Source organism: Ctenocephalides felis, unplaced genomic scaffold (assembly GCF_003426905.1).
Source record: "Ctenocephalides felis isolate EL2017-DRISC unplaced genomic scaffold, ASM342690v1 CF-g0.4_SCAFFOLD_01886, whole genome shotgun sequence".
Classification (NCBI taxonomy): domain Eukaryota; kingdom Metazoa; phylum Arthropoda; class Insecta; order Siphonaptera; family Pulicidae; genus Ctenocephalides; species Ctenocephalides felis.
Window position 1 is genome coordinate 156,791,994 of NW_020538040.1, and position 12,514 is coordinate 156,804,507.

A 12,514-nucleotide genomic window follows, 5' to 3' on the forward strand; every position below is an offset into this window, starting at 1 on the left:
TGGTAGAATATTATTAGATAGATATTTTTAGATAGATATTTTTTAGATATTTTAAACAATTTTAGTAGGTACCACCAAATGAACGAAATTGTCTGTCCCTTAGCACCGGACACTAAGTCGTCCTTTAGCGCCGGAAATAAACATATTGATATTTCTTATGGGAATTGACGTAATTTATTCTAATTATTTAATTTTGTTCTGTATGAGTGCTAACGGTCACTACATACCGCCATTTTTCGTATTTATTAGTCAAAGACTGAAAATCTTATGATGAATGCTCCAGCTGAGAGCATCGGTGTGGCACAGCCAAAAGGGTGGATAATAAGTGTTTTTTCGCAATATCGAAGAATATTCGCAAAACACAAATGTGTAAACATTCCAGAGTGTGGAGATGGCTACATTAGTGTTCAATGCTGGTTATTTTGAAATGTCCGGTACTAGGTGCCACTTTGTAAAATCATATTTTTTGTTACCAAAGTTTGATTGATAGTATTAATTATTGTTTAGCAAAGATTGCGTTTTTGTTAATTTAGTTTGATTTCTAACTTTGTTATCTAACATAAGTCATAATTTAATAAACATTTTGTAAAATATTTTTGATTAATTTATAAACTTTAATTGTTTTATGAGTTGTAGTGGTATTGGTACTGTAGTCTCCTGGTTGTTCCTTTTTACCCGGCTAAAACATATTTCTAAATTAGACAGTAACTGGTAATATCACTGAACATAGTTTGATAGTGGGTTGTTTGATATGTGCTATGAGCTGTGATGTAGGTTGCTTAAGTTTCACAGTATAATTACTGAAAATACAATTGGACCATTGTGTTTCTTTACGTCGAAATCCACTAGTAATGTATTTTTTAAACAAAGCATGTATATTATTTTCTAGTAACCAAAAATTCGTTCAATCTCAACAGGGAAAAATTAGTTTTTTCATCAAAATCTTAAATAAAATGTTCAGATTTAAACTAATATGATGTCTACGTTCTGGAATGCTATCTTCATTATTTGGTTTCTGACCAAAGTCAGGCATATAAACTTTCGGTTCTCTAAAAAGCAAAATATGCTTCAATTTCCATCCCCGAAGGACAACGACTTACGGCTTTCCGGGAGCGAAGGGCCGGCGAAGGCACTTGTGCAAGATCGCGGTAGCATAAGAATGGCGCATCCGCGATACGTGTTTTGATACGCAATGAATTATCAACACACGTCCAATTACTAAAGCTGCACTGACGGTAATCGGTTCTCGCCCCGGGCACTATTCATAAAACTCATTGGGACTATTGGCCTTGCGCGCTCATATATCATCCAGAGCGGCTGCTGGCCGTTCTAAGCGCCGCCGCACCAATCTACGCTCTAATAACACGACACATGTCATATTTACTACCTAATGAATTGCTAGTCTAAGGGTATTACTTAATGAAAGTTTCAGTTGTTTATCTTATTACACATAAAGCTAATTGAGTCAGCTTAAAGTTTTGTTCGAAGCAGGCCTACACACGTCGTTTTAGTTTGTAAGAGATAATATTCTCTGCACACAATTAATATACAAAGTTGCTTTTTTAACATATTTATGATCTCGTTTGTTGAATTAAAAATTATTACTAATCTTTGAAGCAATGGAATTCATTGCTCAGAGCGAATTTAATTATTAACTCCTATTCCCATCTAAATGCCTGATGATGTCAATGTATCGCAGGAGTATCAATTTTTTAACCAGGTAACTGCAATTGATTTGTTTTGGAGATTTATAAAACGGTGACCATTTGCTATTTAAATAGATTTAAAAAAAAATCTGAAATGTGAAATTCTTCAGAATATTTTGGTATAAAATAAGTAAATGTAAATGGCATTTTACCTTAAGGCAAGCTGCATGAACTTCTCAAAATGGAGAAATAATATAGGGGGAAGTCGCCTAGTGGCGGACACCTAAGGTTATTTATAAATAAACCAAAAAATATTTTACGAAATGTTTATTAAATTATGATTAATGTTAGATAACAAAGTTAGAAATCAAACTAAATTAACAAAACCGCAATCTTTGCTGAAAAATAATTAATATTATCAATTAAACTTTGTTATAAAAGGATATAATTTTAAACAGTGGCACCTAGTACCGGACATTTCAAAATAACCTGCATTGATCACATATGTAGCCATCTCCACACTCTGGAATGTCTGCACATGTGTCTTCGACGAATATTCTTAGATATTGCAAAAAAAATACTATTTATCTACCCTTTTGGCTGGGCCACACCGATGCTCTCAGCTGGAGCATTCATCATAAGATTTTCATGTGGCCGTGTACGTCACAGGCGAGGCTTGGCGCGTGATCCTGTACCTGTGTGCCCCCCCCATGCCCCTTTCACTTATATTTTGAAATAGAAAGATTTATACTTGCTTAAATAATACTTGTTAAATAGAGTGTCCGGTTTTTGGTGCCGTCCGGCGTTACGGGACTTCCCCCTACTTAATCAATAATAATTAAGATTTTGCATTTAATTAACATTTCCTACTGTTTATTTTGAATTTACATCTTTATATGATATTTCAATGAATTTAATCCATTCATGGTTAAGTTTTTTTAATGAGCACTGTTGTTTAGTTTACGAGATCTTAATATAATTTTCAAGTATACGTTATTTAATTGTTTTATAAGATGAATTGTTATTTTCAAGTTATAATCACCTATTTCGATTATATAACCTTAATAATAGCTTACATGTGGGTGGGGTAAAAAGGACCGACTAAACCTTTATCCTGGCAAATGTGTAAGCAATAAAAACTGGTAAATAAAAAAGTAAATAAAATAAATAGCTACTCGAACTATATTGATAAATATTTCTAACGAAATACCAGATCAAGTAAAACATGTTATCTCTGTAAAACATGTACCCATTAAATTTATTTTTTGAATTGGTTGTAGCTTGTATTTTGGAAAAAAAATTTAAAATAAAAATTTGGATCTGTTTTCCCTTGGCTGCCGTATAAGCTGACAAATTTACAAAAAATAGTGAAAAAAACACATTTGTTTGACATGTGTTGTATGTTGTGATGTAGATTATTTGGTTCGGACAGTATAATTACTTAAAGTCAAAATGGACTTTTGTGCTTCGCCCTATCCTATTAGATTTCAGATATGTACTTGTCCTCGGGTTTGGTAATGAGCACGGAATTGATATAAAATGATGATATTTAACTTTTACACTTGCTTGAAAATTCCTTTCATGCGCAATCGCCTATACTCCACTTAAGCAGTCCAGATTCAAGATTTTCCCTTCCTTAAGAAGTATGCGAGTATGTTCATTTTTTAAATTAACTAGTAAAAATAGTTTATTTTTGCCATGTAGTTTATAGAGTAATAACTCAAGATAGAGAAGTATGCCTGAATCCTTCAGATTATAGCATCATGCAGCGACCGTCGAGAGCGCTATGTACCTTTGCTTGAAACACCTTTGCTTCAGAGCGCGCTTATGTTTTACGAGTTTACCATAATGTTTTTATTATGTCGCGTAACTATCATATATTTTCATGCCGGGTCGGTACAGACAAACAGACTAGATAAACTCTTGGAATCTGTAGAAATAAATAATAATGATAATAATAACCAACAATGTACTGTACCTTAGAGCTTCTTCATGCGATCGACGGCTGTGTTTCATATAGAAGAACAGTGTTGAATAGCACTAAATAAACGCATCGAACATTTTACGCATTCGTCTCGCGACGATAATTGAAGGTGACGGCCTACAATCTACGACCGTTGCGTAATGTGTAATTTTACTTGAATATGCATTTGCATCGATAAATTTACACCCACAATTCAGTTTTCTCTACAAACACTTGAAATAATTATATGCATATACAGTAGAATTCGCTTATTGTTAGTATGACTTCGCACAGTGGCGGATCCAGGGGGGGGGGTCACGGGGGTCATGACCCCCCCCTGAGCCTGTTTTAGGACTTAGATAAAACACTAATTCAACAACAAAATTACTTCATAATGATTTTATTTATGTATTTTGTTACCAAACACTTTTATAACTTGAATATTTAACTGATTGTAGACGAATGACGGAGTCAAAAACCCTAAAATGTAAGGATTTTTCTAATCGTATTGCGAATATATGTTTTATTACAGTTCAGGAACAAAATTTCATTCAAAAATCAAAAAATTAAACTGATTGTGAGTGGTCCTTATGCATGAACTTTCAGTAATCCTAACATCTGTATATAGACGACTTAATCAATATATAAACTAGTGGGGTGTATGGCATCGTGCCTTAAGGCAAATTGCTGGAACTTCTTGTACCTTAACGAAATGTTCGAGAAATATTAAATGTTTTCAAATAGATTATTATAAATATTGTAACAATGTCTGATATTTATAAGAATTATTTAAACTGAATTGCAAAGTTAAAACTATTTGTTTGAAGTATATAAGTTTTAAACTTTAGTCAGAATCAATATTAAAATCTGAATTATTTTCCATGTACAAAAAAAAGTTTAGAAAAAAAATAAGCCAAATTTTTTTCAAAAGCAATTATTATGTCAAAACAAGCAGAAAGTTCTTTGGAGAAAGTATGTGTGTGTGTATGTCTGAGTGTGTGTGTGTTTGAACAGATTTTTTGCTGAAAATCCGCGTTTTCTCAAAAACGGCTGGACCGATTTCAAAAATTTAAAAGCCATTCGATGTATCGCGATGAGGACTAGCGTTTATCAATTTTGCGCGACGACCAGCCAAGTCGTTTCTTTGTAAATAGCAGAAAAGTGAAAAAATTTTCGTCCACGTTTTAGCCCGCAGTTCTGAATCGATTTTGAAAATTCAAAAACCGTTCGAAAAGTATTGGTTGGGAATCGTGCTGATGAGTTGTTGGTAGAGATCGGCCGGGCCGTTTTCTTGTAATGATGTGTTGAAAAAATTTTTTGCGGGTAGATACCATAGTCTTCTAGATCATACAAATACGGCCACACGACAACTCGTTTAGCTTTAAAAAATCGTCAAAGTTTGCAAAAATAAGTATCGATTTTTTGGCATTTGTCAAAATTAGACTTTTCGTCGGCGATTGCTCAAAAACGTCTGGACCGAAAACCATTTGATGTGTCTAAATGAGGACTAACGCTTGTCAGTTTTGTTCGACAATCGGCCGAGCCGTTTCTTTGAAATTTGGAAAAAAGATTTAAACTTTTCGTCCACATTTAAGCACAAACTACCGATTCGATTTTAAAAAATTAAAAACTGTTCGAAAGATATTAGTTGAGAATGATTAGTTTTAGGTGAAAATCTACCAAGCCGTTTGCTTGTATTTCGTCGTTGAAAAAAATATTTGAGCCGATTTTTATGAAACTTTTTTTGATGATATATATCATGATCTTATACAACGTATTGAAATATTACGGCCTTACGACAAGTAGTTTAATTTTGAAAATTCATCAAAGTTTGAGAAAATGAGTAGTTTTTTTGACGTTTGTTAAAATTAAAAGTAGACGATTTACTTGGTTTATCGATAGAGTACTTGGTCTTAATGAACATACTTAACCACTAAAATCCTACGGCAACTAGTTCAATTATAAAAATTATTGAATTTTGAAAATTTGCCTTTAGAAAATACTCCGAGTTAATGTCTTCGTTTTCAATTATGTGTGATATTGTAAATCCACTGGGAATACCTTGAATCCCTCATAAATTAATTTATTTTTTACTGAAAGTCGATTATTAACAAATTTCGGGAAGTTCATGTAACTTGCCTAAAGGCAAAATACCAATACAAACTAGTTAAAAAATGGTTTGAATATTACACATTGATGGAAAACGAACACATACGAAATACGAAGCCGAATACATACACACGGTGAATTTTTTAAAAGCGCGGCCAAATAATCCAAACTTTAATTATCATAAGTAAAACCACTTGTCGCAGGCCTTATTATAGTATAATACGTTCATTTGGAGTAGAAAATCTATCGCCATGCAAAGTGTCACTTAAATGTTAAAATTAAAAAATGCGACAATCTATTATGAAAAAGAAACGACTTGACCGATCTTCGACAGAAACTATTTATTTCCAAATGGTATCAATCGAATAAAAAACGGTTAAGAATTTTTTACAAAACCATGGACGATAATTTTTGCACTTTTCTGCCAATAGTAAAGAAACGGATCGACCAATTGTCTCAAAAAACTAATCAACGCAAGCGCTTATCCAGTTTCATTTTATAGTTTTTAAATTTTAACATCGGTTTAGACGAGAAAACATCGAGGAAAGATCGAATTTTGACTCACGCCAAAGACGCAGATTGTTTTTTAAAAATACACATACATAAGGTAAGGCTAAGTAAATTTGAGCAATTATATTGTGAAAAATAAACGAAAAACATAACAACCAATAAGACACAATAAACAAAAAACCATCTGACTATGTTTTAGTACAACCTCCAGTTAATTCATCACTGTAAAAATGTGTTTTTTTTTTGCTGTTTTTAAAAAAACTGTAACTTGGTCTTTTTTTACCCCAAAGGCGTGGTAAAATCGGACGGCGAGAGGACAAACAATCCAATTTACAATTTTCAATTTTAAAAGGATTCAACGAAATAATAGCTACATTACTCAACCAATAAAAAATATGAATTTTATAGATACATTTTTTACAGAGATAACTCTGTATTTGATACTTTGTCCAATATCTTGTCTCTTGATTTGATATTTTGTCCAAAATAGTCACCAGCAGAGTTGAAATAAAGATTTATTTAATTTATCTTTTGTAAAAATGCTTTTTTTAACGTCGTAAGAATCAGGGTGATGGCTTGTTGTACATTTTTTCCTCTACTTTCAAATATTGTTGTTAAGAAATCCTTAACTTTACTTGTTTTTGAGATATCGGTGGTGGACCTTCTTACCCGCAAATATTTAAGCCCCGCTCTATCTTATATATATATTTATATATATATATATACATATTTGTTACATACTCATTGAGGACTATTAAAACTTTTCAATTATGACCCCCCCCTGACGCCGAAGCTGGATCCGCCACTGCTTCGCATACATTGACCAATCGATTATTTTGAGGTAAATACACTCGAAGTTTGATTATCATTTAATTTTTTTATAAAAATCGGATGTAATGACTTCCTTTACAGCATATTACTTATTATATCGCATTTCTTTAAAATTAAGTCTTGTAATATTGATTAGTGACGAAACCGAAATTCAGATTACTTAACAGCCCCAAAAATATGGGACAAATAATATACAATAATATAACAGACTGTTTGTACTTTAGAATGAAAAATAATCATGTAAAACTTACAAATCATGTAAAACATATTTAAAAATGCATTTGTTTGTGCATAAATCACTAATTACATGTAATTTTTATTTTCATCTAATATGTTTGTATACACATGTGTGGGTATCTTCTTATATGGATGGTTCCTACACATGTAATGTAATTATTACAGTATTTAATAAAAATACTTAAAATACATATGTATTCCCTTAAAAAAATTACTAAATTTACCTAAATATGCGGAACTAAATGCTGTTTTTCTTCAACTATGTTTTTTTAATATTTGAAAAACAAAATTATTTTATTCAGTGTTTTGGGGTTTTGGAATGTCCCTTTGAGTTTAATCACTTTTCCAATTCAAACACTCCAACACCCATCAAATCATTTTCTAATTCAAACACTCAACACGCATGAAAATTCACAAAAAAGTATGTATGAAAAATTCACCGAAAAAACACGGGTTAACTGTTTGGTAAAAATGAATTTTCACTAGTTCTAGTAACTAGTAATACTTTACTAGTTGGTCACTAAGTTCCTGAAGAAGGGGACATCTTACATCCCCAAAACTTTGACTAAAATATTTTTTATTAAATAAATTTAAAAAAATTGAAGAAGAAAGAAGGGTTTCAGTTCAGCATTTTAAAAATCATAATATATATTTCTATATATGCATGCCATGTGTATATATATTAACTTCCCGTAGGAAAACTGTTACCGATTTTATAAATTCAAAAAGCAATCGATTCTTGATAAGGAGATGTGCTGATTAGTTTTTGGCAAAGGCAGGTCTAGCCGCTTCGGAGATATAGAGCAAAAAGTGCTAAAAATGACAGTTTTTAGAGGACGGATTTTTCTTTTAATTTTCAAAAAATTTTTTGAATACCGAAAAATAATTCGGATTTTAACTCTAATTCTAGCTAAAGTTCTAGGCATCACTTATAATACTTCAAATAATTATAATAATCTATTTGAAAACATTTAATATTCCTCGAATATTTCATTAGAGTACGGGAAGTTCCAGCAATTTGCCTTAAGGCACGATGTCATACACTTGTTTTGTTTTTTTATTATCCATTTATTAATGTTTTTCCAGGAACAAAGTATATGAACGAAATTCAAGGCGTCATGATGAATAGATGATGTACTTTTGACTAATAGGTGTCTCTATCAATGAGATATATTAACCTTTTATATACGTTAGAATACAATATTTATTAAAATAAAAGTACCGATATAAATGATACTAGGTATTTAAGATATGTACATTTATATTTGATAGATTTTGAAATCGGATGAGCAAATCATTTTATATTGTAATAAGTTAAAAACTGCTTATTTGAAATTAGTTTCAAATTTTACTAAACTTTACTCAATTTTGTTACTAAATTTCACTAAATATATTGTGAAATTAATTTATAGCTTAAGTAGAAAAATTCTTGTCGTTTGAAAATATTTAAAATATCTACTGTTGTCATGAATAATGATATATTCGTATGTTTACGGAAACCAAACCAAAACTCTTGTACAAGATAATTTACAACTTGCAAGTAATTTGTACTAAATCACAAAACTCTCAAAACTACTAAAATATTACTTAAGCATATTTCTCGATTTTCTTATGGGTATACATGCGAAAATGTATCTGAAAGCTTGTTTCTATTTTTGAGATTTACGGAGTACGCTATGGGGCTTTTTGGGACACTGAACGATTGGCGATTTTCGCTGAAGACACTTACTTATGCACGGTTCGTGGTGTTGCTTTCAATGTACTATCTGTATCGTGGAATTCTCGCATATATTTATTGCTATGTGCATGATCAATGAATTATAGAATTGTACTTGTACCTGTACAGGTACATTTGATTAATACGCTTCAGGGCTTTATAGATCATATCACATATTTTACGTGATACGTTTCCTGCATCATAATGCAATTACATACCACCCGTATATCTACTAAAATTTACTAAATATTTGAAAATCATATAAGGCGAATTATTTTATGAATAAAATAGGGTAGAGAGCTTAAAGATTTTTTTTTACTTCAAAATTTTCTAACAACAATAAGTGGAGGAAATGAGATGTGTAATCAATCATAGCCTTATATCAAGCAACGTCGCTATTAGGAGATAAACGGCCATGTTAGAAAATCTATAACAAAACTATTTTCTTTTGTTGTGAGCACTGTTATTTAGTTTACGAGGCCTTAAAATAATATTTAAGTATACGTTATTTAATTGTTTTATAAAATGTGTTGTTAATTTTAAATTACATTCAACGTGTTTTTCTGTATTCTCTATAAAAGCTTACTATGAGTGGGGTAAGAAGGACCAACTGAACCTTCACCTTGGCAAAGGTGCAAACAATAAGATATAGTAAATCCAATTAAAAAACAATTTTACAGGGAATAAAATAAATTAACCCTTCCTACTCGGATGCCGCCAGTCCGGCGACAAAATACATATAGAGCTTAATTGCGAGTGGAAAGGGTTAATACTTATTACAAATCTGCTGATGAATATTTCGGACTCGGATGAAATTTTGTTTGGGAAATCATATAAGGCGAATTATTATATAAATATAATAGGGTAGTGGGCTTAAAGTTTTTTATTAACTTTTAAATTTTTTAACAATAATATTTGAAAGTAGAGGGAATGAGATGTGTAATCAATCATAGCCTTAAATCAAGTAACGTCGCTATCAGGAGATAAAAGGCCATGATAGAAAATCTATAACAAAAGTATTTTCTTTCGTTGTTAGATTTTTTGTTGTGAGCACTGTTATTTAGTTTACGACACCTTAATATAATATTTAGGTATGCGTTATTTAATTGTTTAATAAAATGTGTTGTTAATTTTAAATTACATTCAACGTGTTTTTTCTGTATCCTCTATAAAAGCTTACTATGAGTGGGGTAAAAAGGACCAACTGAACCTTCACCTAGGCAAAAGTGCAAACAATAAAATATAGTAAATCCAATTAAAAAACAGTTTTACAGGGAATTAAATAAATTAACCCTTTCCACTCGGATACCGCTACTCCGGCGGCGCCGATATAAATCTCGCAATTTGCGAGCGGAAAGGGTTAATACTTATTACAAATCTGCTGATAAATATTTCGGACGAAATACCAGATATTTCAATGTTATCTTTGTCAAAAATGTACTTATGAAATTTATATTTTGCATTACAAATCTCTTTAAAATTAAAAATAAGATCTGTTTGCCCCCCGACTGTCCCATTTTACTCTCTCTATGGTTACGCCATAAGGACAAATTTCAGAAATATAGTAGAAAAATACATTTTGTAATTAGAAATTAACAGGGAATTTTACTGAACATAAAACAATAGTTGTTTGCTGCATACGTGTTATGTGTTGTGATGTACTTCATTTGGTTTTGAAAGTATAAAAGTCAAATTGGACCTTTGTGATCCGCCCTACAGTATACATAAATTTAAAACAATTCTTGACAATATTTTTTGTTGAATTCCTGGACTTTTTCGACGTCAAATAATAAATATTTAGCGATGAAATAAGTAATAAACTTTTCAACAAAAAATTATCTATCGATACTCACCAAGCCATTTTCTTTAGCGATTTGAGTCATACTTATTGGAACTATTGTTCCCCAACAACGTTGTAATAAAAATTTCATCTGTACATATTGCGGATATTTGTATTACAAGCACAGTTTGTTATGCGATGAATCAATATTAAACTTCTTTGAAAATTCATAAATACTTTGTCTGAAGTGTTTACATTCGGTAGATTGAAAAAATCAAATTGAGAATTATTTGCATACGTTTGTTGAAAACATATAGACAATGCATGTTAGAATGCCGGTAACTCAAATTGCTTTCAAATAGCTTAGAGTGAATTTTGTGATTAGCAAAACAATTCATTGTCGATAAGAGTTGGAACAATTGTGAAATTTTATTTATAAATAGAAGGAATTTAAAATAATTCAGTACTAAAACATTATATTTTGTGATATGTTTTAAAGTTGTTTGTGTAAAAAAGTGAAGTAATTTTTTTATTGCTAGTTTTATATATATATATTAAAAATTTTGATCTCAACATTTAAAAAAAAATAAAAAAATAGTGGAACTGTGCTTTTTGGAATATTACTGGAAATTCCAACCTATAAAAAATTAGTGGTTGAATAATTTAAATAACACATATTTTCTCTTTCTAACAAGTTAATAATACAGTTAAATATTTTTTAACGCCAATGTTTGAAAGTAGAGGGAAAAAGATGTATAACCAGCCATCACCTTGATTATTACGACGTTGCTATCGGGAGAAAACGGCAATGTTTGAAAATCCATAACAAAAATATTTTCTTTCGTTGTTAGTGCTTTTAGCTGTGAGCACTGTTGTTTAGTTTACGGGACCTTGATATCATTTTTGAATATACGTTATTTAAATGTTTGTTAAGATGTATTGTTAATTTTAAGGGGGTATTCTAGTGTAGAGCGATGAATTTTAGGTCATTTTTAAAGTGTCGTAATAGGAAGCAATGAATATTTTTACTAACCATTTTTTACCACTTGTTTATTAATATTATTAAAATACAAAACAAAAATTAAAAATAAAAAAGTTTAAAATTGTAAAAACTGGCAGCTGATGAAATGGGTGGTCTCAAAAAATTGGCACCTCAGTCTTGACATGATTTCAGTCCTCCTAGCCATCGGAAATGCAAAAAATGAAAATATTATTAATCTACACAATGAAATCGCAATCGCCCGAACTAGCGATGAGTAAAAAATTTTTTTTTTACAAATTGGCGACTGTTTGAAAAAAAAGTGTTTTTTTTACTGTTTTTTTTGAGTTTCTCGAACTTTTTAAAAATAGTAAAAATTGGAATTTGGGGATAATCCTAGTTCGGGCTATATATAGGTCTATAAACAAGACTCTCTGAACATTTCAAGTGAATCGGTCTATTAAAACTCGAAAGATCGTGTCAACAGTGCTGAAAAAGTCTGTTCTGAGAAAAACGCATTTAAAGTTTTGCGTGAAGCCAAACCAGTATGGAGACTGAGTCAGTAAAATGCCTATATCTCCGAAAATAATTCAAATTTTCGAAAACCTTATCGTACCCATATTCTTAGATAGTTAAACTTTGGAAATATGAAATAAAATAATTCGATTTTTTTGAATTTCCACATTAGAATACCCCCTTAATTTAGTTACAATAGTTTTTTATATAACCTCTACAAAAACTT

The 12,514-nt window shown here is 30.9% G+C and overlaps 1 protein-coding gene across 1 annotated transcript in view; it reads left to right on the top strand.

The window, feature by feature from the left end:
* Positions 1-1,672: 1,672 nt before the first annotated feature.
* LOC113376105 (autophagy-related protein 16-like) overlaps positions 1,673-12,514 on the top strand; it is a 35,259-nt gene continuing 24,417 nt past the window's right edge. Inside the window, exon 1 of the mRNA XM_026616031.1 lies at positions 1,673-1,720. Coding sequence (XP_026471816.1) covers positions 1,673-1,720 — 48 coding nt within the window. The remainder of the gene's footprint in view (positions 1,721-12,514) is intronic.